The sequence below is a fragment of the Arabidopsis thaliana genome, chromosome 4, assembly GCF_000001735.4.
Source record: "Arabidopsis thaliana chromosome 4, partial sequence".
Taxonomy (NCBI): Eukaryota; Viridiplantae; Streptophyta; class Magnoliopsida; order Brassicales; family Brassicaceae; genus Arabidopsis; species Arabidopsis thaliana.
The window spans coordinates 15,580,025-15,607,749 of NC_003075.7; the positions used below are offsets into that span (position 1 = coordinate 15,580,025).

Sequence of the window (27,725 nt, forward strand, 5' to 3'; positions counted from 1 at the left end):
TGTAGCTTTTTTAGTTGCCTGTCCCCATGCTTATGTACGGCATTGGAAAAAGCTGGGTCATGACAAAAATATTACTTTTTGTGTAACTGAGAGATTCGGGATTTCTGGAAGAATCACGTGTTAGTAATTTTCATCTAATGTTTTCATAGTGATTAGTGAACCATTATAATTAAAATCGCAGTGAAAGTTTTAGAATTAGAACAATAACATGAATCACATGGTGCATATGGTGTGGTAGAACCCCAATAAATTAACTTCTAGAATATGGTGTGGTAAAAACCAACACTTTCAGAGAAACTGGGGTTTATTTTATTCATCATAATGATTATGGCGCTACCTTTTTCTTAGCTTTTGAGCTACGTTCATGTACAAGTTATACATATATAAAATGTTCCAAGAAAAATTGTAAGAGAAATAACTTTAATCGCAATTTTATAGAACTCACCAAACTATCATCTATAACGAGTTAACATGTTGCCAGTTTGAATCAAGAAGCTTGGATGATGAATGAATGGATCGGTTTGTGGTACAATTCTTAAAATTGTAGTAGAGGAGACAGAGAAAAAACATGATAAGACTTTGGTATTTACAACTTGACGGAGACAAGACAGTAAGCCAAATCTGTCACAAAAACACTCAAACTCTTTTCTCAGTGTTTTGAGTTTAAAGAGAGACTTATTCACTTCCCCTTTCGTAACACTTATTTGTCTCCCAACCAAACAGTTTCTGTCCTTTCCCTTGTCCTCCCACGTGCATCTTTATATCTCATGACTTTTCGTTTCTAGATCTTGAATAATGTCTTAGTGGATTAGGTTTGTTGTCGGTAAATTAGGTGACCGTTTTTTTCTTATATTTGGAAGATCGCGGGATGAAGCAGATACTGAGTTTCAGGGCATACACACCTAATTTGAAAATCATTGTTAGTCCAATTTCACTTTAATCTTGTTTACAAAAAAATTGATCTGAAAATGTTGATGGGATAAGTAAAAATGTAAGTTTTGCTAGTAGTCATGATATAATAATAGCAAAACCAGATCAATTTTGAGCAAAAGGAAGAAACAAAAAACAGATCGATCCCACGAGCAAGACTAAGTGTAAAGTGGTTCCCACAAGAGCCATATGGATATGGTCCTTCAACTTTTAAAGCCCATTACTTCAGTGGTCGACCCGACATTACGCCACGAGTAGTCACGCACGCACGACTCCGTTCACGTGACATTCACGTTGATATTTCCCCCTCTACTCTCTTCTGCTTGGTTGATCTAAAAAACATGAAGAGACCAACCTAATTTCATATTAATATATGATATAGACTTCATACTCAACAGTCACTTTCGTAATCCAAATCCATATCTTACGAAATTAGTTCTTAATAAAGGTTGTGGATTAAGTTATAATATTGTGTTAAGAGTTAAGACACAGCATATAACCTTGTACCAACAGTGCTTTATTCTTAAATGGAAACAAAACATATGTCAATGTCAAGCATACAGCTAAAATATCATTATCTAATATTAAGAGTAAAACAAGATAATTAAAAATTGAAACAACACCATATTTTTATAGCTTTACTTATCGTATTTTTCTAGTCTTCATGGTAATTGTGTTGCTTTATTTTGTTTATAAATGAATTTGGTTCGACCAGATAGTCTAATATCAGTTTTTAAACACTGGTTTTAATAAAATCATATGTCGGCAATTCAACCTGTTACGTTGTATGATTGTATCCTAGTCAAATAGGGGAGGAGGTACTAGTCGTTTCAATTAGTTTACGTAATCAATCCAAAGAAACTATAAGCTATAAAGATCCTCAATTTGTTGGTTACAATAAAAACAACAGTTGTCAAAATTTATGTTTATAAAAAGTAATAACTATGTTCCTTCCCATATAGAGCAAAGTACCTCAGGATAGGCAAACCGTACTTAATAGCCCTTATTCATAATTTGATCCAACTCTTCCCCACAAAATTGCAACTGATGAAGTCAATACTTGTATAGTGAGTCAAGCTATAAATGTCTAGTGATAGTTTTGTCTCTTAAAAGGTTAACAAAAGTTATGACAAGCTGAAAAATCAGAGTTTGCTAGGAGTATTACTTACAGTTATCAGTTTAAGTATCACATTTATAGTATTGTATACAATGATTCTTAAATTCCACCTTTTCCGTGCGAAACCAAATTTTCTATTGGAAACATAGAATGTAAACAAAAATATGGGACGTTGTCCGTTCCAACATTAACCAAACTTGTCTATTACTAATATTCGTGTTGGTTTGATGTTGGATGTCTAAATTCGTTGAATCATGTGTCTCTTGACGAAATATGCATCTTCTTATTTCTTAGTATAGATGCACTTTATCATTCTTTTAGTACATGCTTAATTTTTTTTTTTAAAATATGTTGATTGTCATATTGCCAAAAGTATGAATTAAAGACGCACATCTAACACAAGTTAGCAGCCGTAAATCCTTCCATAAATTTATTTTGCAAGTTTTGCTCATTATATAATGAGCGGAATTTATGATATAATCGTTTGTAATAATGTTATGTTTTGATCAAAATTTGAAATTAAAAGTAGGTGAGAACTTGTTATACAGTGTAGATAAGGTGGATCTTGAATATAAAAATAAAATTTATAAGATGTATTTAAAGCAGAAAAGCATAAAACTTTAGATAAAATAATGTAAAAATGTGTTAGCATCAATGTTGGGATATTGGCCGACCCGAACTTAATCAATGTCGGAAGCCATTACTTCTCTCCCAAAAGACCTTTTTCCTTCGGAGAACTAGGAACTTCCTCACTACCTTTCGCTTAACGTGAAAGCCATAAATTTCATATATTCATAAAAATCAGAAAATCTAAAACTGTTTAGTATCACCTGTTTTTGGTATAGACTATTGGTTTTGTGTTACTTCCTAAACTATATGATTTCGTACTTCATTGGATCTTATAGAGATGAATATTCGTAAAAAGATAAGTTATCTGGTGAAACGTTACTTCAGTCATGTTGGGTCTAGATTTACATACTACTATGAAACATTTTAAGATAATAATTATCCTAGCCAACTATATGTTCTATATTATGGGCCAAGAAGATATAGAACTAAAAGTTCAGAATTTAACGATATAAATTACTAGTATATTCTAATACTTGAATGATTACTGTTTTAGTTGTTTAGAATAAATAGTAGCGTGTTGGTTAAGATACCATCTATCCACATCTATATTTGTGTGGGTTACATAAAATGTACATAATATTATATACATATATATGTATATTTTTGATAAAGCCATATATTACTCCTTGACCTCTGCCCCCATTTCCTTTTACTATAAATAGGAATACTCATGATCCTCTAATTCAGCAATCAACACCAACGAACACAACCTTTTCCAAAGCCAATAATAAAAGAACAAAAGCTTTTAGTTTCATCAAAGACGAAGCTGCCTTAGAAATGGAGTTGGATCTTGGTCTATCTCTTTCACCTCATAAATCTTCCAAGTTAGGGTTTAACTTTGACCTCAACAAGCATTGTGCGATCGAGGGTGCTGCGTCTTGTTTGGGTACCGAAAAACTGCGTTTTGAGGCGACGTTTGGGTTAGGGAATGTGGAGGAAAATTGTTATATGCCAAAACAGCGTTTGTTTGCCTTGAATGGCCAGCCCAACGAGGAAGACGAAGATCCTCTGGAATCCGAGTCTTCAATAGTTTACGAGTGAGTACCTTGACTATTTTAGTATTTGACAACAATTAGGTTAAAGTAGTTACATCTAGTATTATTATATAATAAATGACTCCGTAGTTTTCAAAAATGTTATGATGTTGTAGACTTGTAGTTAACTCAATGGAGAGGCATAATTTGTATTTTTTTGTAACATATAATTAATTTTAATATTTAGTGATGAGGAGGAAAATAGCGAAGTTGTTGGATGGCCACCAGTAAAAACATGTATGATAAAGTATGGTAGTTATCATCATCGTCATATTCGTAATCACCATCATTGCCCGTATCATCATCGTGGTAGGAGGATCACGGCGATGAACAACAACATATCTAATCCAACAACGGCTACTGTGGGATCATCATCTTCTTCGTCAATATCATCAAGATCATCAATGTATGTTAAGGTTAAGATGGATGGTGTGGCAATAGCAAGAAAAGTGGATATCAAGCTTTTTAACTCTTACGAGTCCCTCACTAACTCCTTGATCACTATGTTTACCGAATGTAAGTACTAATTACGTTTATCAAAATCTAGAGTAAGAAACCTATAAACAATTGAAAATAGAACGTAACTTTTTACTACTATTGAATCTAATTTTGGGTTATCAGATGAAGATTGCGACAGAGAAGATACAAATTATACATTCACCTTCCAAGGGAAAGAGGGTGACTGGCTACTTCGAGGGGATGTTACATGGAAGTAAGTTTACTTCTCTATATTTCAAGAAAAATGACTTATTGAGTAATGACTACTATACTCTCTTTCTTATATATTGATACTTAACTTGTTGTTTTGGTTTTGTAGGATCTTTGCGGAATCTGTTCATCGGATATCAATAATTAGAGATCGACCGTGTGCATATACAAGATGTTTGTTTTAAGGATAGGCGTTCAAATCGGACCATTATTTTTTATTTTGTAATTAAAATGTCTATCATTTGATTAAATTTCCACTCGATCTTTTTCCTCTATTCTTCTAGTTCTTAGTATCAAATCCAATGGTTTATAATCTGTTGTTATCTGATCCATGGCTAACACATGGACAAAAAGCTAAAGAAAATTCAAAAGTAAAAAAAACTCATGAATTGTCAAAGACAGACTAGCTGATAATAATTAAGATGTTAGACTTTTTGTGTGTACCGAATTGATTTTTTTTTCATAGACTTGTTTGATTGAGAAACCATAAGAATGTAATGGTTGCGGACGTCCGGGTTTTACACAAGTAAGTATGTCACTTTATGTGATTCAAGAGATTTCCAAGTAATTAAATTTTGGTTTGAATTAGATCGGAGTACGATTTTAAATTGTGAGTAAACAAGGGGAAAAAAAAAAGCATGAGTAAACAGAAAAAAAATGACATAAAAACTGATACATTTCTTAAACAATTTAATTAGCTGAATAGCTGATAACAAAATTTAAAATGAATATTATTGATCTTAGCTTAAAATGCGTAATTTAGATTAAAATATTAATCAATAATGAATGATATATAAGAAAATCTTTTATTAAAATGGTTATTATATTTACAATTTGCATAAAATTATATCATAAGTTTATAATCTTTAAATTAAATAATATGACAAACATAATCTTTATATAAGGAAAATAGATATTTTAGTGAAATTTAGAGAAACACAACTTTAGATCTACTAAAGTTATGAATGAAACAATCAAACAACTGTAAAAAGATCCCTACAAAAATTGAAAATTATTTAATTACCAAACAAAACAAAAAGAAAAGACATCTTCACCGATACGTTCGGTGTTCAGACTTGAGTCTCTCTCGGACACACGGCTCCCGTCAATCCCGGTCACAAACCAAACCTTCGCATCTCTATCTGTCTCTTCAGATCGACGGCTCTAATCACTCCACGTCAGCTTGGACTCATAACTCTCTTATTAAATTGGTGTCTCTCTGTCTTTAGACACTTCATTTTGACTGGTTCGGCGAATCTGCTCCTTTAGTCATCTTCTCTTTTGAGAAAAGATAGATCTTCTTCACCTTCTTCATTGATCTCAGATCCCGATCCCGTCTCCTTATCTTCCGCCGGCGACTTCTTCATTTTTCTCTTCTACCTACCACCTCTTAATCATTCTCTCTCCCCCCGCAGATCTAGCGAATCGGTATTTATCTCCAAAGAAAAATTCAATCACAATTTCTCGTTGGATTCTCCATTAATTTCTCAACCAAATTGCTACTTTTTCTTTTGTTTGTGGTTTTTGAAGAATTCGAATCCTTAAGTAGTAGTGGAATCATGGCGCTAAGCATGCGAAAAGCGATCGGAGTTGTTAAGGATCAGACTAGTATCGGCATAGCGAAGGTAGCTAGCAACATGGCTCCAGATCTGGAAGTTGCGATCGTGAAAGCTACAAGCCACGACGATGATCAATCTAGTGACAAGTATATCCGCGAGATCCTTAGCTTAACTTCACTCTCCCGTGGCTACGTTCACGCCTGTGTCACCTCTGTTTCACGCCGTCTTAAGAAGACGCGTGACTGGATCGTTGCTCTCAAGGCTCTTATGCTTGTCCATCGTCTTCTTAACGAAGGAGATCCACTGTTTCAGGAAGAGATCCTCTACGCTACACGACGAGGTACGAGGATTCTTAATATGTCTGATTTTCGTGATGAGGCTCATTCTAGCTCTTGGGATCACTCTGCTTTCGTTAGGACATATGCTAGTTACTTGGATCAGAGGCTTGAATTGGCTCTTTTTGAGAGAAGAGGGAGAAATGGTGGTGGTAGTAGTAGTAGTCACCAAAGTAATGGTGATGATGGATATAATCGATCTAGGGATGATTTTAGGTCTCCTCCTCCAAGAACTTATGATTATGAGACTGGTAATGGTTTTGGTATGCCTAAGAGGTCGAGGTCTTTTGGAGATGTGAATGAGATTGGAGCAAGAGAGGAGAAGAAATCTGTTACTCCTTTAAGAGAGATGACACCTGAGAGGATTTTTGGAAAGATGGGTCATTTGCAGAGGCTGCTTGATCGGTTTTTATCTTGTCGACCCACTGGTTTAGCCAAAAACAGTCGGATGATCTTGATTGCCATGTACCCGGTTGTGAAAGAGAGTTTTAGGCTTTACGCTGACATCTGTGAGGTCTTGGCTGTTCTGCTTGACAAGTTTTTTGATATGGAGTATACTGATTGTGTTAAGGCCTTTGATGCTTATGCTAGTGCGGCTAAACAGATTGATGAGCTCATTGCGTTTTACCATTGGTGTAAGGATACTGGAGTGGCGAGATCTTCTGAGTACCCTGAGGTTCAGAGGATTACGAGCAAGCTGTTGGAGACACTAGAAGAGTTTGTGAGAGACAGAGCCAAGAGGGCCAAAAGTCCTGAGAGGAAAGAGATTGAAGCTCCTCCTGCTCCTGCTCCTCCTGTGGAAGAGCCAGTGGATATGAATGAGATCAAAGCGCTTCCTCCTCCTGAGAATCACACTCCTCCACCTCCACCTGCACCAGAGCCTAAACCGCAGCAACCACAAGTAACAGATGATCTAGTTAACTTGAGAGAAGATGATGTCTCTGGCGATGACCAAGGAAACAAGTTTGCTCTTGCGCTTTTTGCTGGCCCTCCCGCTAATAACGGAAAATGGGAAGCTTTCTCTTCTGATAACAACGTGACATCGGCTTGGCAGAATCCAGCAGCAGAGCTTGGGAAGGCGGATTGGGAACTAGCATTGGTCGAGACAGCTAGTAATCTAGAACATCAGAAAGCCGCAATGGGTGGTGGTTTAGACCCATTGTTACTCAACGGAATGTACGATCAAGGAGCAGTTAGACAACACGTGAGCACCTCAGAGTTAACTGGTGGAAGTTCAAGCAGCGTTGCACTCCCTTTACCGGGTAAAGTCAACAGCCATATACTAGCACTCCCTGCACCAGATGGAACCGTTCAGAAAGTGAACCAAGACCCGTTCGCTGCTTCCCTGACCATTCCGCCTCCTTCCTATGTGCAAATGGCTGAGATGGACAAAAAGCAATATCTATTGACTCAAGAGCAGCAATTATGGCAGCAATATCAGCAAGAAGGAATGAGAGGTCAAGCTAGTTTGGCTAAGATGAATACAGCCCAAACCGCAATGCCTTATGGTATGCCGCCGGTTAACGGGATGGGACCGTCGCCGATGGGTTATTACTACAACAACCCTTACTGATTTTATTCATTTTGTTTGCTTTTTTCTTACATATATTTTCCGACCAATGTAGATGTGTTATAATGCGGTTTTTCTTGTATTTGTTCCTGATCTTGCGTCCTATTATTGAACCTGTGAGACTTTTGCCTCTTTTGAGTATTGATGAATAATGAAGTTATACATCTGTTGTTTTCTTGTTATTCTTGCTACACAACTAGGTTTGGTTTGGTTTGGTTGGAGTTAGGTGAAGCTTAAGAATGAATACATGATAAAGAGAAGGAAATCAGTAAGATAACGGAATTTATCTAGTATAATTCAACGTATTGGGGTCATTGACATTTGTCATTTTGCCAATTGAAATTTGGAACATCCTCATGTTTTTAGTGAAGATAATGGAGCCTCAAATTGCACTTCCCCTTTTTTAAGTTGACTCGTTAATTCCATCACTTGGTCCCCAAAAACTTTTTATCCTTTCATGAGAACTCCAAATATATGATAACAACAGGCATAATTATTTTTGCCAATAAATCTGCAACTAATACGTATATATTCTCTTCAAAGAAAAACAAATAAACTGACTTTGGACTTTTGATCTAGTATTTTTTTCATTTATGCACTGTAGTTGATACGTCATTATACGAATTTAAACAAAATAAAAAGACAAAATCAATGTTTGTCATTTCATAATCACGAGTGATACATGGTAATATATAAAAGATTTTAGCGGTTTACCAATGTGAAGTAAACGTCCTCACAGAATGCGTCTGTGATTTACTAAAAATCATAGAGAAACTGGACCTATAAGAGATTGATTAATGAAAAAATTGTCAACGTAGAAGGAAAACCAGTATTTGAATTCACCTTTTCATGATACTTCCGTATCGATGTTGTATGTATTACAAGTTTGGAAATTTAACCAGAAAATGATGGTGTTTTGTAACAATGAAATTCTACATAACTTAAAACCATTGAATAAACCTCACTAAAAATAAGCAAAGAAAAACCCTATCATGGTTTCGTAAACGCATCATGCGAGAACTTCATTACCGCTTGAACCACAAAACAGAGGAAGACAGTGAAGAACAAAAACCATTAATTCGTTGCATCTCTTCGATAGTCGATTCTTTTCTCTTGTAAAATCTAACTAAAGGTTAGATTTGTGAATTGTTAAATCTAAGTGTCTGCTCAGCATAATCGTAATCCTTATACCCCATAACCATGAAACTAAATCAGCAAAATAAGTTAACGAAAGAGAAAGTCACTGACATACAAGTTTCGTTATAGCAAGTTATTCTTTAATTGTCTATCACGCGATCATGGCTTGTAGGTATCAACTTTCTGTAATTTTCCATTAACTTTTACATATTTCTTTGAAAAAAGTAAAAAGGACAAGAAAAGCACGAGGAAAACGATGATTGTGGGTGTGTGGTCTTTAAGGGACAACCAAACTCGAGTGTTGACGAATCTAAGCCCCATCTTCCGCAAACTTAGACCCCGTACTAGATATTTAGATAATTATTAGTTCTAATAAACAACCTAATACTCTACATTTATCCATTTCATTCTCCTAGTTTCTTTATTCACTCTATCTACAGTGTACATTTACATAAACCCAGTGTATAGTCAGAACTCAAAACCCACATCACTTTCCATTCATAGTCCAATAAATATCTCTACTTTTGTCAAATGTCCATTAAATATCTTCTCGTATCCAATGTAAGGTTTCAATGTGGCTATTTGGTAATGAATTGGTTCCATTTGCTAATATGAAGATTATGATGAGATTCGAGTAGGACGAGTTTACTTTTTTACTCACGATAATGGTATACTCGGGTTTTTGTTTTTCCCAGCTACCCATTTAAATTACAATTATTATTTCCCCACAAAAAAGAAAAAAAAAAAAACTAAAACTAAAACTGAATTTACAACAATACCATTAGAGAAACCATTCACACACCACCGGCTGAGTCATTGAACAAGACGGTTCGAGCCATACCCAGCAACGGCTCAAGAGCCTGCGGTGAAAACTTCCTAGCAAACAGAAACGGATCCATCCGCTCAACCTTAGACCACTCCGAACCGTTGATTCCATCCTCACCATATCTTGGTCTAGTCTTTCTAAGCCGCAAGACCAGCTCAGGCACGACTTCCTCCGGCTCGTACATCCTCGGGTGACCACCGTCGTTAACAGTCCAGTCCACGTGAGTAAGCGTGGCGGGGACACATCCACGTGGATCCCGCATATTAAGAAGGGTAGGAAAGTAACTTTCTTCAGGATAACACGAGTCTTCCCGCACGCACGTCTGGTTAAACTTCACCCATATACGCCGATCACGCGCCACCACACGCGCGTGTCTCCGTTTCAAAACCCAAAACTGAGACCCGATCCGAAACTCCTCGAGCTTCACCTCCGGAAGCATCGCGTGTCTCCCAATCGCCGTCCACCTATCGAACTGCCACGGCTCGTCTTTAAGTATCTCGATGAAGCTCTTGCGCGACGAGACTAATGTCTTGTAAGTGAAGTCAAAGGAGCGAATTGGTACGCATGAAGGTGATATAACCGCAAACATGTAATTCAATGGATCGTCGAGAAGCGCGTGTGCTAGTAGTCTACGCGCCGCCGCAGTTAGAGTGGGAGTGTGTCTCAGCGAGGGTTTAGAGTGAATGACCCGGTTCAAGAACACGCCGGAGAACGGCGGGTCGTATTCTCGGGTCGGATCCGCGTGAACGTAGACATTGTAAAGATTCTTGGAGATTCCGTCGAAGAACATCTCCCAAAGAGGCGCGAACGGAAGAGGCGACGTCGTTAAGTACATAAAAGCTATTTTCCGGGTCGAACCGGGAGGTAGATTCGGGTTAACCCGAGAAGATAGTCGAAGAAGAGGGTCGTCTTCTTTGGGAATCGGCTGTCGAATCCGAACCGCCGGAGAAGAAGAAGAAGAGTCGGGGACATTTCGAGAGTAAAGAGAGAAGACGGAAAGAGAGCGGAAACCAAACTCCGGCGAGATAACGCAGGTGAGTTCTCGCTGGACTGTGAAGATAACAGCCACTGGAAGACATAGAAATAAAGCGCAGAGGAGAGGAAACAACGTCGGAGATATCATCTCTCACTCCACCGGAGGATTAGAAGAAATCAGTGACTAGACTACTTTTGCTTTTTAGAGAGAGAAAGAAAGTGTTCTATTATTATCAACGACATTTGGTTTCTAGAGTGAGAGAGTGGGATTTGGTGCAACTTGTTGTATCTTATTATTACGTTAAGAAATTATATATTTAATTCGAGTACACTAATTATAGAAATATATAATTCAATGGCATTTCATATTTGGAATTTTACATCTTTATATAGAAAAGTATTCGTCTTCTCTCGAGTTGTCATTTAATATACATAACGTTCTTAGTTTTATTTGGCCACTAATTCTAATAATTTTGATCACTGTACTGTTTATCCGAAAAGAGTATATATGAATTGAATTCTATTTGGTTATCATTTCTTGTACTTTATCAGTTTGTCATAAATCTGACTAAATCATAGGCCACACATAATGTGATTGTGTATGTATAAAGAATTTATTCGTTTGATTAGTGTGTTCAAAGCTAACATTAAAGGAAGGAGTCATAAAAATATTCGATTTACGTGGAGGGTTCTTAGTCTTACAAGTGGATTGATGGAAACCGTTGGATGGTAAGCTTTCTAATGACATCACGTGGCTGCGTGAATTTTCGTAATCGATCCGTTTTAGGAAACGTTTCCGTCTCGAAGGCAACAGCTTTGTTGGATACGAGTTTCTCTGTACGGTGGTCCACGTGGTCGACATGCAATAGATTTGGGCCTTTAAAAATCTGAGTTTTTGGGCCTTTCACTAACGACGAGAAACCTTAAGGTGGTTTTCATTTTGAGTTTTTGAGTTCAGACTTGAAAAGTTTTAGGACGATGGGTCTTCGGTAATGTTTTAGACCTTTACTTTATTTGTCAGCAACGAGATTTTATTTTAGTTTGTCAATTCACTGATTTTTTATTTATTTACTAGGAGTTCGCGGACAATCGGTTTATTTGATTCTTATACTAAATTTTTGAATGAATTTGATATTTTAAACTTATAAATATAAAACTTTTTAATTAAATATAACTAAATAATAATTGGGATTTTTTTTTTTTTTGTTATTTAGTAATAAAAGGAATGTATTAAAATATGTATTAATTAGTTATGTGTATGTAATTTTAGTAAAAGTAAAGACTATATGAATTATGTTATTTATAATTATATGTCTTTAAAGTGAAGATAAAAAAAATAAAATTATTTTACTTATTTTTGTTGAACGGAATTAATTTTATTGAACGGTTTAGATTGAATCGGATCATATAAAGTTAAGTAGATTGTTAAGACCAAATTACCATAATGATTTTGAATAGCAAAGAACAAAATCCAAAATTAAAATCAAAATTAAGGCGAAATTAAACAAAATTTTAATTTGTATTTCCCTTTTAATAATAAAGAGATTGACGTCATCTTGAATGTTTCAGTGTCAGCGAAAAATTATGGCAAAAGATTAGACGCGGTACGAAAGCAATTCACAAGATTTCATTTTGTTTCCTTTATTATTACTTTCAATCATACGATCTTCTTTTGTGATTTGTAGAGAAAAATCATACTTATTATGCTTTTTAAGTCGTTCTTCTTTTTTCCTCACAAGACATGCAATCAATTGAGACCTCACTGGACTGGGTGATTTGACGCAAGTTATCCACGTGTCTTATTTAAATTTGACAGTTCAAAATCACTCCAACAGTTGCCTAAAACTCCTAAATAATTTGGTGAATGGTAGAGTTTTTAGTTATATTTTAGTAAATTATTGGACTGCAACTCTACATAGAGTAGGCCGGACCATGATAAGTTTAGGCAGACTAAACCGGACCGGACCGGACCGGACCAGTTGGACAGGACTACCTCTCTCCCCCACCACACTCAAATAAATTATTGAGAAGTGAAAACTAGTGAAGAACAACAATCTCACTTTGTCTTTTTTTCTCTCTCTCTCTCTCTCTCATAGAAAAGGAAGTGGTGGAAGATGCCGAGGCCAGGGCCAAGACCGTACGACTGTATCAGAAGAGCTTGGCATAGTGACAGACACCAACCCATGAGGGGTTTGCTCATCCAAGAGATTTTCAGGTCATCATCATCATCTCTCTCTCACTTTGGATATCTATCTGTGTATCTATAGGTTTGTGTGTGTGCATGTCTTTCTTTAGCTCAATTGTTCTTTGAACTATTTGTAGGATTGTTTGTGAGATTCACAGCCAATCCACCAGGAAAAACACAGAATGGCAAGAGAAGCTCCCTGTTGTTGTCTTGAGAGCTGAAGAAATCATGTATTCCAAAGCCAATTCTGAGGTTTTTCTTCCAACATTTTAATTACAAAGGATTGTTTCTAAATAGTATTTCGATTTTCATTTTTTGCTTTTTATTGCCCTCTTTGAACAGTGTGACTGATAGTCTCTGGTAATCTGTACTAAACCTTGGATTTTATGGAGTTGATAGAGTGGATTTGTAGCTAATGTGTTCATTTGGAATATGAATATTTTATATACTTCTTGTGGGTTTGATGTTAGGCTGAGTATATGGACATGAAGACCCTTTTAGACCGTACAAACGACGCCATCAACACAATCATACGACTTGATGAGACCACCGAAACAGGGGAATTTCTTCAGCCTTGTATTGAAGGTATACAATACAATCTGTATATTCGAGCTTTCGGGGATTATTGGCTCAGATCAATGAGCAAGTCTTGTTTATTATGTAGCTGCATTGCATTTGGGGTGCACACCAAGGAGAGCTTCAAGGAGCCAACGGAACATTAACCCGAGATGTTATCTTAGCCAAGACTCAACTAACTTGGACAACATGTTGTCCCAAGTATTCATGAAACCAAACAACTTTGCTCCAAAGAATCTTGCAGTAGCACAAGAGAATTGCCCTGTCTCCAAGTACTCTGCCTACCCTTTATGCTATTCATTCCGGCCAATCAGTGACTCGTGTAAGTCCAAGAACAGTAGACCGGCGAGTCTCATTGACGCAACAAATGGCATTACCTTTGGTGGGTGTGAATGTGATCTATCTCTGCGCTTAGGTCCTCTTGGACCTCCTACTCAAAAACGAAGTAAGATAAGCAGCAACAATAACAACTGAAAAGGAGAGCAAGATTGGGTTTTGATTAGCAAGTCTTGTGTTAGAAGAATGTGTGCTTAGTTAGGCCTTTTAGTCTCCTCTCTAGACCCTAGGTTTAGGTTTGTGAACATGTAAATAGAGAGACGAAGTAACAAAACAGGAGATGAAGTCGTTTTCTTCTACCTGCATCAATCTCGAATCATCAGACTTCACGAATGTATTTTTACATTGCAACACTGTTCGAGAAATATCCATTCCACATCTCTGTTTTCACAACAAGCATATTAAATGCCCTACATTGGATTTTCCATCGAAAGACTTTAGTTAGACTCCATCTGATTCTTCGGCGACCGATGATGACTCTAGCAGGCTCCTTATGAAATGGGCTTTTTTGAGCCAACTCAATTTAGGCCCATTTAGTTGCAAGTAGGCTGAAGAACATTCGGTAAAACGGATCGAACTTAAAGTTTCGTTTGCATTTTTATGAAGATAAGACACACTTGTAACAACTTTGTGGAAGATTTTTGAAATCGTCTGTTCTACAGAAAAACCGAGTGAACTTGGACGTTAATCATCATAATCAACATGAGATTCTAAGTACATTAATTAACTATATAATTCTTGATTATTATATGATTTCATACGATCCAGCTGTTCGACATTAGACTCGAATTTGAATCAAAGAGGACAAATCTTAGATGCAAAAACTATCTTAACAACCAAATCTTTTGTGTAGATATACAAATGCTCTTGCAGATATTAGTAGTTAAAAAGGAAGAGAAGATATTTTATTGTGTGTTATAAACCATTGGACCTATTTCAATTTCAAAAGCATAATTAAACTAATTCCTTGACAACCTGGAAGACCTCGTCAATTCTCAGTTTTCACCTAATACGAATCTTATCAACCTGTGGGAACGAAACACACTTACCAGCATTTTTCCAAGCAGTCCATTGTTGAAAATTGGCAAAGTAAGATTTTAAAAAGGGCCAACTTTTTTTGTAGTTTAATAATTTTTTCACAAAAGTAATTTCTCATTGGATTATGAGTAAAGCTTTTCTTTCTCATTACCCAACCTGGTCCATTATTATACATATATGTACAAGAAACAAAATATTATAATTTATGTCTTTACCTAAAAGATGATCCAAGTAGTTCCAATTATTAAATCACTAACCAATTGACTCTCTACGTATTGGTTTGACACGAAAGGACCGTTCTCATGGATTCTGTTTTGTTACGATATAATAATAACATAATTATTATTTTTTCTTGGACCATTATTGATTAATTATGTAATCTTAGTCATACGTTGACGGCTTTCATGAATCATGATGATATCAAAAGAGATCATCCGTATGATTGTAGTGGAAGCGACATGCGGACTATATATGTCACGATATGCTAAGATAATATTTTTACTTTGTTAAATGATATGTTAAGATAAGATTTGCTGATTCTTGTAAACACACATGCCTACATACGTAATAATTTATAATGCATTCATGAAATCATGTTGTATTATGATACATGTTATACATATCTAGATGTAACATGAAATAACGACGTTGTAATATTTTATATTCGTCAACATAGGAGATTTGGTTTATTAGTATTGTCCATGCTTTTAATTATAATAATCGAGTTTGAAATACAGATGTTAATTCTATAACAGTTTGTATTTTTTTATATAAAACATGTTTTCTTACAACGGATATACAAAGTTAAGTATACAAATAGTAGTTAAATATTAGGAATCATATATCCAAATGTTATTCTAAAAAGTAAGCAAAGCTTCTTATAGAGGTGTCAAAATAGGTAACCCAACTCAACTCAACTCATAATCAAATGAGTTATGGGTTGACCCAACTCATTTTGTTAAATGAATTGGGTCAACCCATAACTCATTTAATTTGATGGGTTGAGTTGTTAAATGGGTTAACCCATTTAAATAATAATTTAATTAATTATTATTATAAAACAATAATAAATAATTATCATTATTAATAATTATTAATTCATTATCATCAAACTTAGAATATTTACAGATTTCACCGTTTACGGATTTACGTTTTTGGCGGGAAAATCACGTGTTTTCGTTTTTGGCGGGAAAATCACAGGTTTTTGTTTTTGGCGGAAAAATCACGGATTTTCGTTTTTGGCGGGAAAATCACGGGTTTTCGTTTTTGACGGGAAAATCACGGGTTTTCGTTTTTGGCGGGAAAATCATGGATTTTCGTTTTTGGCGGAAAAATCACGGGTTTACGTTTTTTGCGGAAAAATCACGGATTTACGTTTTTGGCGGGAAAATCACGGGATTATGTTTTTTGGTGGAAAAATTACGAGTTTACTTTTTTCAATTCATCGCTTGTATATTTAAGAAATTTGGAAAAATATTGATTTTATTAGATTGGTTTAGATGTGTTGGTTAAACTTAAATTGACATTGGTTTAGAGATTTTAGTTGGTTTAATTCAATTTTACAAAATTTGATGGGTTAATTGGGTAAACCATTGAAACCATTAACCATTACAACCCAACTCATTTTACTCATCAAACCAATTGACCAAATAACTCATTTGACCCATCAACTCATTTGAGTCAAAAATTTCAACTCATTAGGGTTCATGGATTGAGTTGAATTGAGTTAACTCATGAATTTTGACCCATTTTGACATCCCTAGCTTCTCATAACATTATTCTTCAATAATTTCCATCAACTGCTTTGCCGATCTTTAGACCAGCTCTTTCTTTCCTTTAATTTCTTATTCGTGTGGAAAGGAATCGTCGAATAGACAATGTGTGAACTGAACTTATACTCTCTTTAATTTTTGAAGTGGAACAAAAAATTAAACTTCCTTTGATATAGCAAAGTCTTGCTTATTTCATATGAATTATCTTATTGAAACATTTATAGATCATTTTTGCTTGAGAATTGAAGTTTTCATTTTGAAACAACTCTACTTAAGTATCTTATTAATGAATACGTAAGAACTTACAACTTCAATGTTTCAAAATAGATTTAAATATATAAGGAATAGATAATGTTTTTGTATAATTCAGATAAGTTCTCGAAGGAATATATATATATCAAGATGTATTTGAAAAAAAAAATTATTAAAAAGTCCCACATATATGTATATATATATATATAGATATACTGAAAATCATTGAGACAAAAAACATTCAAAATCAGTAGAGCTTATAGGTTATAAGTAAAATGACTTATATTATTATAAAGAAAAAGACTTATAGAACAAGGTGAGAACGTAGTTACATGTAGTATATATATAGACAATGGACATACAAATAAATGTGTAAATATTGTGTAATGTACTTATAAATATTGGAAGATGCATGTTTGAGGAAGTTGCACTTAAGGTTTAGGGACGTTCGTAGTGAGACTGAGACCTCTTGCGCTGTCACTGTTTAGGCCACGACGAATCAGTCTGATCCGTTACTATTGCCTTGCTGTTTACTAATATTCTTTATTATTTATAATTATTTAATTGTTTTTTTTTAATCGTTTAATGCTTTCACAGTTTTATTTTAATTATAATATGGAATACACTTGGCGATTCGCCAACTAATTCCTGAATAATTTATAATTGAAGATTTGAATGGGCGTAGATGATTGCGGGTCATTAATACCAAGTTAACTCCCAACTACATTTTTTTACATTTGAACAATCAATATCAATTATTTTAAATTAAACTATATAAGCATACCCCTCCAAATAAGAACCTATTTATGATTTATTGTATAAAAACACAACAATATCTTTAAGAAACAGTTTTTTTTTTTTTTGTTGTCAAAGTAGAACATGTAGTTTTGTACTCTTTGTTGCATATAATAATAAACCATAATATAGTTTGAGGGAAGAGCTGAAAGCTAAAGATGAAATGTAGTTTAGATTAGTAATGATCTTTAAGAAATAGTTAATGTTTGAAGGAAAGAGCTGAATCTTATAAGAAATTAGCATATATCATTTCTAGATTCTTATTCTATAATCTATATTGTATTTTTGTGACAAAATAAAATAAAACACTACCAGTACAATATACTTGAATACCGGTATCTATATGTATAAAACACGGAAAAACAAGACGTAAAGTGGTTTAGCACATTTGTGTTAATAACGTTGGCCGTTGAAAAAGTTTCGATCTCTCCTAAGAAGATTTACACATAAAAGTCAAACCAAACCCACACGTCGGTCGTGAAAAAGCAGTAATTTGGTCCATTTCATCAACCAGGGGTACTTTTGGGATTTGAGTATTATCTCCGGGAAAGAAAGTACACGGGGGATACGTCCAAGTGCCAGCTGGCATCCGTACTTCGTCTTCCCAAAATACCTTAACAATCAAACACCTCTTTCTTTCACACTTCCCCACGTTCCTTTTTTTTTATTAATATATTTTCTCCTTAATCTCTATTTTCAAGTGCCCTAATCTTTATAGTATTTGTAATCTGATTATTTTTTTCGCCAATTAACGTGGGAAAGTAAGTTTTGTTTTGGTTTATAACGGGGAAATGTAAGGTTAGGTATTATTATGTTGACAAAAATTTAAAGGTAGGAACTATTTTCCTTTTCTTACGGCAAAGGTGGAAGAAACTAAAGAATTAGAGGAAGCAGTTCTGTATTGAATCATCAACCGTCAAAGTAGACACAATACCAAACCAAATATATTTTCACGTTTGCTTATCCATCTTTGAATTCCACCTGAATCAAAAAGAAAGAAAGAAGAGTTCTCTAAATTTCGACATTTCATGATAAGATAAACACAAATTTAAGAAAAAAAATAGTTGGATGCTTCAATTGGTATTCCTCTAACGGGCCCTTCATTTAAAGCACACTAGATAACAGAGTAATAGTTTTCCTTTTCCACATGTTTCATTTATTACCATCTATATAAATTATATTTTCAGGTGGAAAATAAATCCACTATCTCTCTACCCTATTTTAGATTCAACTAATGGCTTTTACTAGTAATGATAACTCAATCGGTCATTTTGGTTGCACAATATCTAACACCAACCAACCCATATTCTGATTTCATTAGACACTAGATAACAATTTTTGTTTAGTTTTCAACCATTACCCATATTTAAGAATACAAGAAAAATATTAACTAATCTTAAATTAATTTGTTTGCCTTAATAAATTATTATGCACATATTTGTATGATCTCAACATTTTATGCAATCTGCAATATTGATCAATTTAGTAGATCGGTCGTCTTCGTCTTTTTTTCTTTGAAAAGTCAAAAGTCAAAAGGGTTTGGAAAATTTAAGAACATGTTTGGTTGAAAAGAGAAAAGACTCAAGTGGTCGGATCTGTCCAAAAGTTTTGTGACGGTCACAAGAGGGAAAGATAAAAAGGAAACGGATTTGAAGGAAACGGCTCAGAGAGATTTAAGACACTCGCAGCATCTCTCTACTTCTCTCTCTCTCTGTTTCAACCCCTCTTGTCGTCTATCTCCATCAAAAAGACCAAAATCAAACATCATTGAATGTTAGACAGAGAGGCAAAAACTAATCAAAGTGTTTCTAATCCCTGAAAATAAGCCCACTTCTTCTATTTTCCTCATTTCAGTTTCTGGGTTTTAATCGATCTCCCCCTTTCTCACCCTTCCGTCTGAATTCCGGTCTGCAATCGTCGGAAAGTTTTGGACTTTACACCAACGCCAAAGCGAGTTCTTGTTTCTCTGTTTGCTTCTCTAGGACCAATCAGTTTCCATTTACAGATGCGTACTATTCACCTGTCAGAGCTCTGAGATTTGTCTTTTTGCATCTCTCTGAATATTTCTCTTTTCTCAGATCCATTGACCTCATCCACATACATAAAGTTTAGGTATTTTTAAAAGGGTTCAATTCTGGGGTTTACCGGAATTTCATCATCTTTGAAGACCATGAGAGGCGTCTTCATCGTCATCGTAACGTGTCTGGTTTTCTTACCGGATCCTCTACGTGCCGGTGTAGCGTCCATCGGGAGCATCACTCCAGGTTTTGGAGGATCTCAGATGAATTACATCAACAACGATGGTATCTTCCTCGAATCCAACAACTCAGCCTTCGGTTTCGGTTTCGTAACTACACAAGATTCCGTTACTCTGTTCACACTCAGTATCATCCACAAGAGCAGCACGAAACTGATCTGGTCCGCGAACAGAGCTTCCCCTGTTTCCAATTCCGACAAGTTTGTGTTCGATGACAACGGAAATGTGGTGATGGAAGGAACTGAGGTTTGGAGATTGGATAATTCAGGCAAAAACGCTTCAAGAATCGAGCTGCGTGACTCCGGGAATCTCGTTGTTGTTTCCGTTGACGGAACTTCGATCTGGGAGAGTTTTGATCATCCGACAGATACTCTGATCACGAATCAAGCTTTCAAAGAAGGCATGAAGCTCACTAGCAGTCCTTCTTCGAGCAACATGACTTATGCCCTTGAGATCAAATCAGGAGATATGGTTTTATCTGTTAACAGCTTAACCCCTCAAGTGTATTGGTCAATGGCAAATGCCAGAGAGAGGATCATCAACAAAGATGGCGGCGTAGTGACTTCATCGTCTCTCCTTGGGAATTCATGGCGGTTCTTTGATCAGAAACAGGTTTTGTTGTGGCAGTTTGTATTCTCAGACAATAAAGATGATAACACAACTTGGATCGCTGTTTTGGGAAACAACGGTGTGATCTCTTTTTCTAATCTTGGAAGCGGAGCATCTGCTGCCGATTCTTCGACTAAAATACCTAGCGATCTGTGCGGAACACCTGAGCCTTGCGGGCCTTACTATGTCTGCTCGGGTTCTAAAGTGTGTGGATGTGTGTCCGGGTTGTCTCGGGCTCGGTCTGATTGCAAAACCGGGATTACTTCTCCCTGTAAGAAAACCAAGGATAATGCAACATTGCCTTTGCAGCTAGTAAGTGCTGGAGACGGTGTAGACTATTTCGCTCTTGGGTATGCTCCTCCGTTCTCCAAGAAAACTGATCTTGATAGCTGTAAAGAGTTCTGCCACAACAATTGCTCGTGCCTTGGTCTTTTCTTCCAGAACAGTTCTGGTAATTGCTTCTTGTTTGATTATATTGGAAGCTTTAAAACCTCTGGCAATGGAGGCTCTGGGTTTGTGTCTTACATCAAGATCGCAAGTACTGGTTCTGGAGGTGGAGATAACGGAGAAGATGATGGGAAACATTTTCCTTATGTAGTGATTATTGTCGTGGTAACAGTTTTTATCATCGCTGTTTTGATCTTTGTGGCCTTCCGGATTCATAAGAGAAAGAAAATGATTTTGGAGGCTCCTCAAGAGAGTTCAGAAGAAGATAACTTCTTGGAGAACTTATCCGGGATGCCTATTCGGTTCGCTTACAAAGATCTTCAGTCAGCGACGAATAACTTCTCGGTGAAGTTAGGTCAAGGAGGGTTTGGATCGGTCTATGAAGGTACTTTACCAGATGGTTCTCGTCTAGCTGTGAAGAAACTTGAAGGAATCGGTCAAGGGAAGAAAGAATTCAGAGCCGAGGTTAGTATAATCGGAAGTATTCATCATCTGCACTTGGTGCGGCTAAGAGGATTCTGCGCAGAAGGGGCTCATAGGCTGCTCGCATACGAGTTCTTATCCAAAGGTTCGTTGGAGAGATGGATATTTAGGAAAAAGGATGGCGATGTTCTTCTAGATTGGGACACAAGATTTAACATAGCACTCGGAACAGCCAAAGGTTTAGCGTATCTACATGAAGATTGTGATGCAAGGATTGTTCACTGCGATATAAAACCCGAGAACATCCTATTAGACGATAACTTCAATGCCAAGGTATCCGATTTCGGACTGGCGAAGCTCATGACCCGCGAACAAAGCCATGTCTTCACAACAATGCGCGGGACAAGAGGCTACTTGGCTCCAGAATGGATCACAAACTATGCGATATCAGAGAAGAGTGATGTTTACAGCTACGGAATGGTGTTGCTAGAGTTAATAGGAGGAAGAAAGAACTATGATCCATCAGAAACTTCGGAGAAATGCCATTTTCCTTCTTTTGCTTTCAAGAAGATGGAAGAAGGGAAGCTTATGGATATTGTCGATGGGAAGATGAAGAATGTTGATGTGACTGACGAAAGGGTTCAAAGGGCTATGAAAACCGCACTTTGGTGTATACAAGAAGATATGCAAACGAGACCCTCGATGAGCAAAGTTGTTCAAATGCTTGAAGGTGTTTTTCCGGTGGTCCAGCCACCTAGTTCTTCCACTATGGGATCGAGACTTTACTCAAGCTTCTTTAAGTCCATCAGCGAGGACGGCGGTGCTACTACGTCATCTGGACCGTCCGATTGTAACAGTGAGAATTATCTCTCCGCCGTGAGACTCTCCGGTCCGAGATAGCAATCTTTTTAGCCAATTTTTAGTATCTTATATAATAGGTTTTTGGCTCACCATGTTTTGTTGTATATTGTTTTTGTGTTACATCTTAAAAGAATAGCCATCACTCAGTTTTGTAACGTTCCGAGATCAATTATTTCATAGATTACCCGTCGTTTTTCTTAACTGTCACAGAACTCCATGTCGTTTTACATTCGGAATGCGTGCCGTGGTCTTCCTTCTCTCTATCCTACGTTCCTATTGGCTATAATGTTTTGCTTACTGTACGCTTGTGGGTAGACAATGAAACTCCCGGTTCATAAATTTGAGCTAGGGTCTCGGAGACTCTCGTCCCACCGTTAAAGATGACGACGACGACTGCTTCTCTGGTTAAGACTTTTCTGTTTCGGTGCGACTCGTTTTCATCTTTCAAATTCAAATGCAAATTCGAATCTCCCGCGAAAACGCGATTGCTCTCTCCGGCGACCGAGAAACATGTTGTCAGATCGTCAAGAGCCTGGCGTATTCGTTGCTTATCCGATGATCCTGGTAAGACCGGATTCTGGTTTCGTTGGCCATTGCTATTTTACTGTTTTCGTTTTCTTCGACTTGTCCTGGCTAATTGCATAATTTGTAGGTTCGAGTCATGTTTTCGTTGCAAGTAGAAGGAAAATGGTAGTCTTGTTGTCGACGGTGCAGCTTCTGTCTCATATGCTTCCGCAAAACGGGAACGCAGCTGAGTGAGTTTGAACAAATCCTTAATTTTGTGTAATTGACTCTGAATTTGGTTTTTGTTCAAATTATAGTTTTCCAATTTTTTTGTACTAAATTGATAGTTGGATTTTCAGGATTTATCCGGTGATGCAAAACGAAATAAGGAAAGTGGTGACAAAGGGCAAGGCTGCTGGTGTGCTTCGTTTAGTGTTTCATGATGCTGGAACCTTTGAACTGGACGATCATTCTGGTAACTTTCCATGACTCTTATGTATTCTGTAATCATCAGAATTTTACTTTCAAGTATAGTATATCTGACTCGTTTGTCAAGTTGCTATTTTGTATAAGTTAGATTGTTTCCTTCATTGTAAACTCAACATAGGTGAACATGGATATAGATTTGAAAGTTCCTTTATTTGTTCACTGGTTGGTGATAGACAAGTTTGCAAATGTAAAAATTGTTTGTTAGATTTATGTTTAGAATGGAATCTGTGAATTTTTGGATGTTTTGGGTAGCTTGTGAATGTTTATTGGCTTAGTTTAATAGACTATCAAGTATTGTGAGAACTGGTTTGTTCAGTGGCTCTCTCAGGATGTTCTTATCATTTTACAATTTAATATACCTCAGTTTTGGCTTTGATGAACCAAGCTTGGTTGGTTTAGGTTCAGGTCTTTGCGATTTAGTATACTTCTGCTGGTATTTTCCTTTGTTCTCATTGAAAGATACTGTAACTATGTCTTAGTTCTTCTTGGTAATGAATTCAATTGCAGGTGGCATCAACGGATCTATTGCTTATGAACTTGAGAGACCTGAGAACATAGGTTTGAAGAAATCCTTAAAGGCACTAAATCCCTCTCTTTTATCTGTTGGCGTGAGCTAATAAGGATGTAATTTTCGCATCTATTTTAACTGCTCTTTTTTGTGTCTATTTGCACTTGTTTATCAGATTTGTCTTATTTTCAAATAAGTAATCTTCGTAGAAAATGGATTCTTTGTTAGGTTCTAGCGAAAGCAAAGGTTAAGGTTGACGAGATACAACCAGGTAAATTACTATTTGAACTGTGTGCACCAAAGAAACGTGTTCTGTTATGCGCCTTTGTGCTAATTTCACATTTTATGTGATCTCAGTGTCTTGGGCGGATATGATCTCTGTCGCTGGGTCTGAAGCAGTTTCAATATGTGGCGGCCCAACAATTCCAGTAGTTTTGGGAAGACTTGATTCAGCGTAAGCACAACATAAACGGTTTTTAATCCTATTGGATAGATCTCTGGTCACTGTTTCTATACTTTTAACAGGGTGATTGTTTCATGTTCACAGGCAACCTGATCCAGAAGGCAAGCTACCTCCAGAAACCCTGAGTGCCTCGGGATTGAAAGAATGCTTCAAAAGAAAAGGATTTTCGTGAGTCCTTAGCTGAGAATTGTTTCACAATGTATGTGTATGAGTAACTTAACATCACTGGGTTTGTGTGCCATTCCAGGACCCAGGAGCTTGTTGCCTTATCTGGGGCACATACGATTGGGAGTAAAGGCTTTGGAGATCCGACAGTTTTTGACAATGCATACTACAAAATCCTTCTTGAAAAACCATGGACGTCAACTTGTAAGTCTCATAAGTCATAACAAGGTTCTTAAGTTCTTTTACTCATAGAGTTTCAGTTTTCTACCATTCCTCCCTATGTTCTGAAGATTGATTGTAAGACTGAGATTGTATATTTACTTAGTTTTCTTACAATGCTGTAGCTAAGATGACGAGCATGGTCGGGCTTCCTTCGGATCATGCTTTAGTGCAGGATGATGAGTGCTTAAGGTTTCTCATCTACTCAAAGTTCTTACCTTATCATTTCATCACCTATTTTTCTCTCAAGTACCATTCAAAGTAGATGAACACTTAGAGAGTATAGGATCATTGGCAAGACTGTAAACTGTTGATCACTGTTCTTGCCATTTGAGTAATCTGGATAACTATTCAACTGATATAGATTCGTGGTTTGATGATGCACAGGTGGGTGAAACGGTATGCAGAAGACCAAGACAAGTTCTTCGAAGACTTCACAAATGCTTATATCAAACTAGTAAATTCTGGGGCCAAATGGAATATGTTATGATATCTAATCTAGTTTTATATTTTGTTAGCTCATAAGTGTTTCAAACATGCCCGAATAATTTGGGTAGTAATGCTTATTTGCTAATAAGTAAAAATTTCGCTGCTTACTAGTTTACTACTACGAAACTAAACATAAAAGATACTCAAACTTGACACCAACTTACTTCTATGCCACACCGAATAATAAATTCGGTGTTTGATTTGACTTTACAAAACTAAAACGATGACGATTCTAGTCTTCAGTGTTTGAATTTTATTCAGCAGTCGGACGTTTTGACTTTTAACGAGACGCTAAAACCGCTACGATTTATGTCGTTTAAGCAGTTATTTATAAGTTAGGTCGAGTAGATTTTACAATTTATGTTTTGTTCATGTAGTAATTAGACACGAAGAAAAGGAATAGGTCATGTACGAATCGTCGTAGGTAGATGTAGTTTTTATAGGAATATGCCGTTTCTATGTCAAAAGAGATATTAACATGTGTGTTTTGTCTAACAACCTATTTTTTTTGGCTACTAGTCATTATCTCTTATTATTTAAAATACATCGTGATCAAAGAGTAGTACAATCGCATTCAATTGGATAAGATAAAATTTGATATGTGAATGGTGAAGCGAATCTTCCAACAAGGATACACACCGACCAACATAAAAGCAAAATCTATAATAAAAACTGCTACCATACTTCACAATGTATAGAAATCCAAGTCTCAAGGTGTTGCGACTATTGCCATACCACGTTGAGATACTACTACTACTACATGTATGCGAAAGTTCCAAAAAATAAAATAATGGAAAAATGAACAATTAAGAATTGATACTCAAAAAGATTCATGGAATTAAAAAAAAAAAAATTGATCTGAAAAAATTCATTGATAACTAAAGTAGTATAATCATTTTACAATACTTATTTGTTATTAAAACTATAATTCTAATTAACAATTTACTAATTTAAATTATTTATGAAAACATTATTAGGATATATCAGTTTTATGAAAAAAGGTTTTCCAATTGTTAATCCCAATAATAAATCATTTAAAAAAATTTAGAAAGAAAATGCTGAGTTAGAAACAAAAGGAAAAGGAAGCACAAATGGAGTAAAAATGTATGAAAATAAAAAGATAAGATAATGAAATTTTGGGATTAGATAGAGATGATGGAGGGAGAAAGTTTTGAGAAGCAGCAAGAAAGGAAAGGTGTCACTGTTGTACTTGGTACCTCTATCTTACCCTAATCGCTGGACCAACTTGTCTCTTAATAAAAGTGGTTTTTGTGTCTAATCTGACTTTGCTTACTCTCTAATCACTCTATCTCTCTCAGTGCTAATCAAGATAATCATACCTTTTTTAGCTGTTACCACTTTTCTAGTAAAGGAAATTGTAGTTACTTCAATTATATAAATTTCAATAGAAAACCCATCAAACTTAACTAGTTGGGAACATGCATGGTAGGATACTTATTTTGTCTAATGCTTTGTATTTTACTTATATTTTACGGTTTATTACATATGGATACAATATTTTATAATTCAAATCAATGATGGATAGTATTAATATTTATAACAAGTTCATATACACATTCATGTACAGTTATGGTGTTATCACACAACCGAACTGAGTAGTTTATTGACTTGTAATAGTGTCGCTACTTTACCTTTTTCCAAAAATAATGCATGTGTGAGGAGTTGTCGACGATGATGAAAAAATGACTTATGATATTCTTACGAAATAAATCTCACTAAAATTTGAGGTTTTTTTTTTTTTTTTTGTCGTAAAATTTGAGGTATTAACCCAACATATTTGGATGATGCAAATAAAAACTTTGAAAGTAACAACGTTAAATAGCATAAGACATTCGTTTTTTCACTAAGCAAAACAGTCGTGTTGTACAATTTAAGGTAACAAAACCGTAAAAACTGAAACACATATCAAGAGATTATTTGACATTTTCGAACTGTGTTACGTTCTTGACTCCAGTATTCACATCTAGACGAGACGTTACTGTTTATTGTAACCAATAATGTATATATGTTTGGTATTCTTATATAAGTTTCTTATTGTTTTTTTGCATTGCCAAAGTGTTTTATGTGTCTCAGTGATCAACATCATAATTTGTATCAAAGTCACTGATATCTTTCTTCTCAAATCTAGTACTGCATAATATAATTTTTTCTTAGTAAATGTGCTACAATTTTATAATTGTTAAACTTAGCGTCACTCATGAGTCATGAAAGCTGATGACCAAAATCATACAGGATATAATATATGTTGGGAAGAAAAGAGATCTGGAGCAACACCTACTAAGTTCGCTGATTAGTTTTCTAATAGTTACTTTTAAGTATTACTAATAAACTATTACTTCCTCTGTAGTCAACGAAATAAGTGTAGTTAACTTTCATTTGATTTCTTAAAATATAAACTTTCATTATTTGATTTAATTCTTTTGGCCTACCACAAGCTTTTGGGTGTGTACATGTGGGTGCATGTATTTAAATATGTAACACTTGTTTTTTTATAT

At 35.7% G+C, this 27,725-nt stretch overlaps 6 protein-coding genes and 1 long non-coding RNA gene across 13 annotated transcripts; 6 read left to right on the top strand and 1 right to left on the bottom strand.

Moving 5' to 3' along the window:
- The first annotated feature begins 496 nt into the window (after positions 1 to 496).
- Positions 497 to 824, top strand: AT4G08665. Its single transcript, NR_142221.1, has one exon. It is a non-coding gene; the product is annotated as an other RNA (long non-coding RNA).
- A 2,483-nt stretch (positions 825 to 3,307) lies between these two features.
- IAA29 (indole-3-acetic acid inducible 29) lies at positions 3,308 to 4,879 on the top strand. 3 transcript variants are annotated; one of them, NM_119380.3, is made up of 4 exons: positions 3,308 to 3,714; positions 3,899 to 4,227; positions 4,333 to 4,423; positions 4,529 to 4,874. In NM_119380.3, the coding sequence occupies exons 1-4, from the start codon at positions 3,455 to 3,457 to the stop codon at positions 4,602 to 4,604; spliced, it is 756 nt and encodes a 251-aa protein (NP_567891.1). In that variant the 5' UTR covers positions 3,308 to 3,454; the 3' UTR covers positions 4,605 to 4,874. The 3 variants fall into 3 exon arrangements, with proteins under 3 accessions (NP_567891.1, NP_001329438.1, NP_001329439.1); NM_001342130.1 differs by having other exon boundaries at positions 4,025 to 4,227; NM_001342131.1 differs by having other exon boundaries at positions 3,339 to 3,714; positions 3,899 to 4,423; positions 4,529 to 4,879.
- Positions 4,880 to 5,418: 539 nt separating this feature from the next.
- Positions 5,419 to 8,065, top strand: AT4G32285 (ENTH/ANTH/VHS superfamily protein). 2 transcript variants are annotated; one of them, NM_119381.3, is made up of 2 exons: positions 5,419 to 5,847; positions 5,950 to 8,065. In NM_119381.3, the coding sequence occupies exon 2, from the start codon at positions 5,979 to 5,981 to the stop codon at positions 7,884 to 7,886; it is 1,908 nt and encodes a 635-aa protein (NP_567892.1). In that variant the 5' UTR covers positions 5,419 to 5,847; positions 5,950 to 5,978; the 3' UTR covers positions 7,887 to 8,065. The 2 variants fall into 2 exon arrangements, with proteins under 2 accessions (NP_567892.1, NP_001031770.1); NM_001036693.2 differs by having other exon boundaries at positions 5,419 to 8,065.
- A 1,344-nt stretch (positions 8,066 to 9,409) lies between these two features.
- On the bottom strand, positions 9,410 to 11,189 carry AT4G32290 (Core-2/I-branching beta-1,6-N-acetylglucosaminyltransferase family protein). The gene has a single exon (NM_119382.3). It carries the CDS (start codon positions 10,967 to 10,969, stop codon positions 9,815 to 9,817), a length of 1,155 nt encoding a protein of 384 aa, NP_194956.1. The 5' UTR covers positions 10,970 to 11,189; the 3' UTR covers positions 9,410 to 9,814.
- A 1,674-nt stretch (positions 11,190 to 12,863) lies between these two features.
- On the top strand, positions 12,864 to 14,531 carry AT4G32295 (histone acetyltransferase). 4 transcript variants are annotated; one of them, NM_148390.3, is made up of 4 exons: positions 12,864 to 13,036; positions 13,144 to 13,258; positions 13,477 to 13,591; positions 13,671 to 14,531. In NM_148390.3, exons 1-4 carry the CDS (start codon positions 12,936 to 12,938, stop codon positions 14,054 to 14,056), a joined length of 717 nt encoding a protein of 238 aa, NP_680756.1. In that variant the 5' UTR covers positions 12,864 to 12,935; the 3' UTR covers positions 14,057 to 14,531. The 4 variants fall into 4 exon arrangements, with proteins under 4 accessions (NP_680756.1, NP_001328375.1, NP_001078480.1 ...); NM_001342132.1 differs by having other exon boundaries at positions 13,144 to 13,591; NM_001085011.2 differs by having other exon boundaries at positions 12,869 to 13,258.
- A 4,919-nt stretch (positions 14,532 to 19,450) lies between these two features.
- SD2-5 (S-domain-2 5) lies at positions 19,451 to 22,573 on the top strand. The gene has a single exon (NM_119383.4). It carries the CDS (start codon positions 19,946 to 19,948, stop codon positions 22,409 to 22,411), a length of 2,466 nt encoding a protein of 821 aa, NP_194957.2. The 5' UTR covers positions 19,451 to 19,945; the 3' UTR covers positions 22,412 to 22,573.
- Positions 22,574 to 22,696: 123 nt separating this feature from the next.
- On the top strand, positions 22,697 to 25,376 carry APX6 (ascorbate peroxidase 6). The gene is made up of 10 exons (NM_119384.4): positions 22,697 to 22,936; positions 23,025 to 23,127; positions 23,236 to 23,351; positions 23,873 to 23,943; positions 24,102 to 24,144; positions 24,231 to 24,327; positions 24,421 to 24,504; positions 24,584 to 24,705; positions 24,846 to 24,912; positions 25,108 to 25,376. The coding sequence occupies exons 1-10, from the start codon at positions 22,753 to 22,755 to the stop codon at positions 25,208 to 25,210; spliced, it is 990 nt and encodes a 329-aa protein (NP_194958.2). The 5' UTR covers positions 22,697 to 22,752; the 3' UTR covers positions 25,211 to 25,376.
- The last annotated feature ends 2,349 nt before the right edge of the window (positions 25,377 to 27,725 follow it).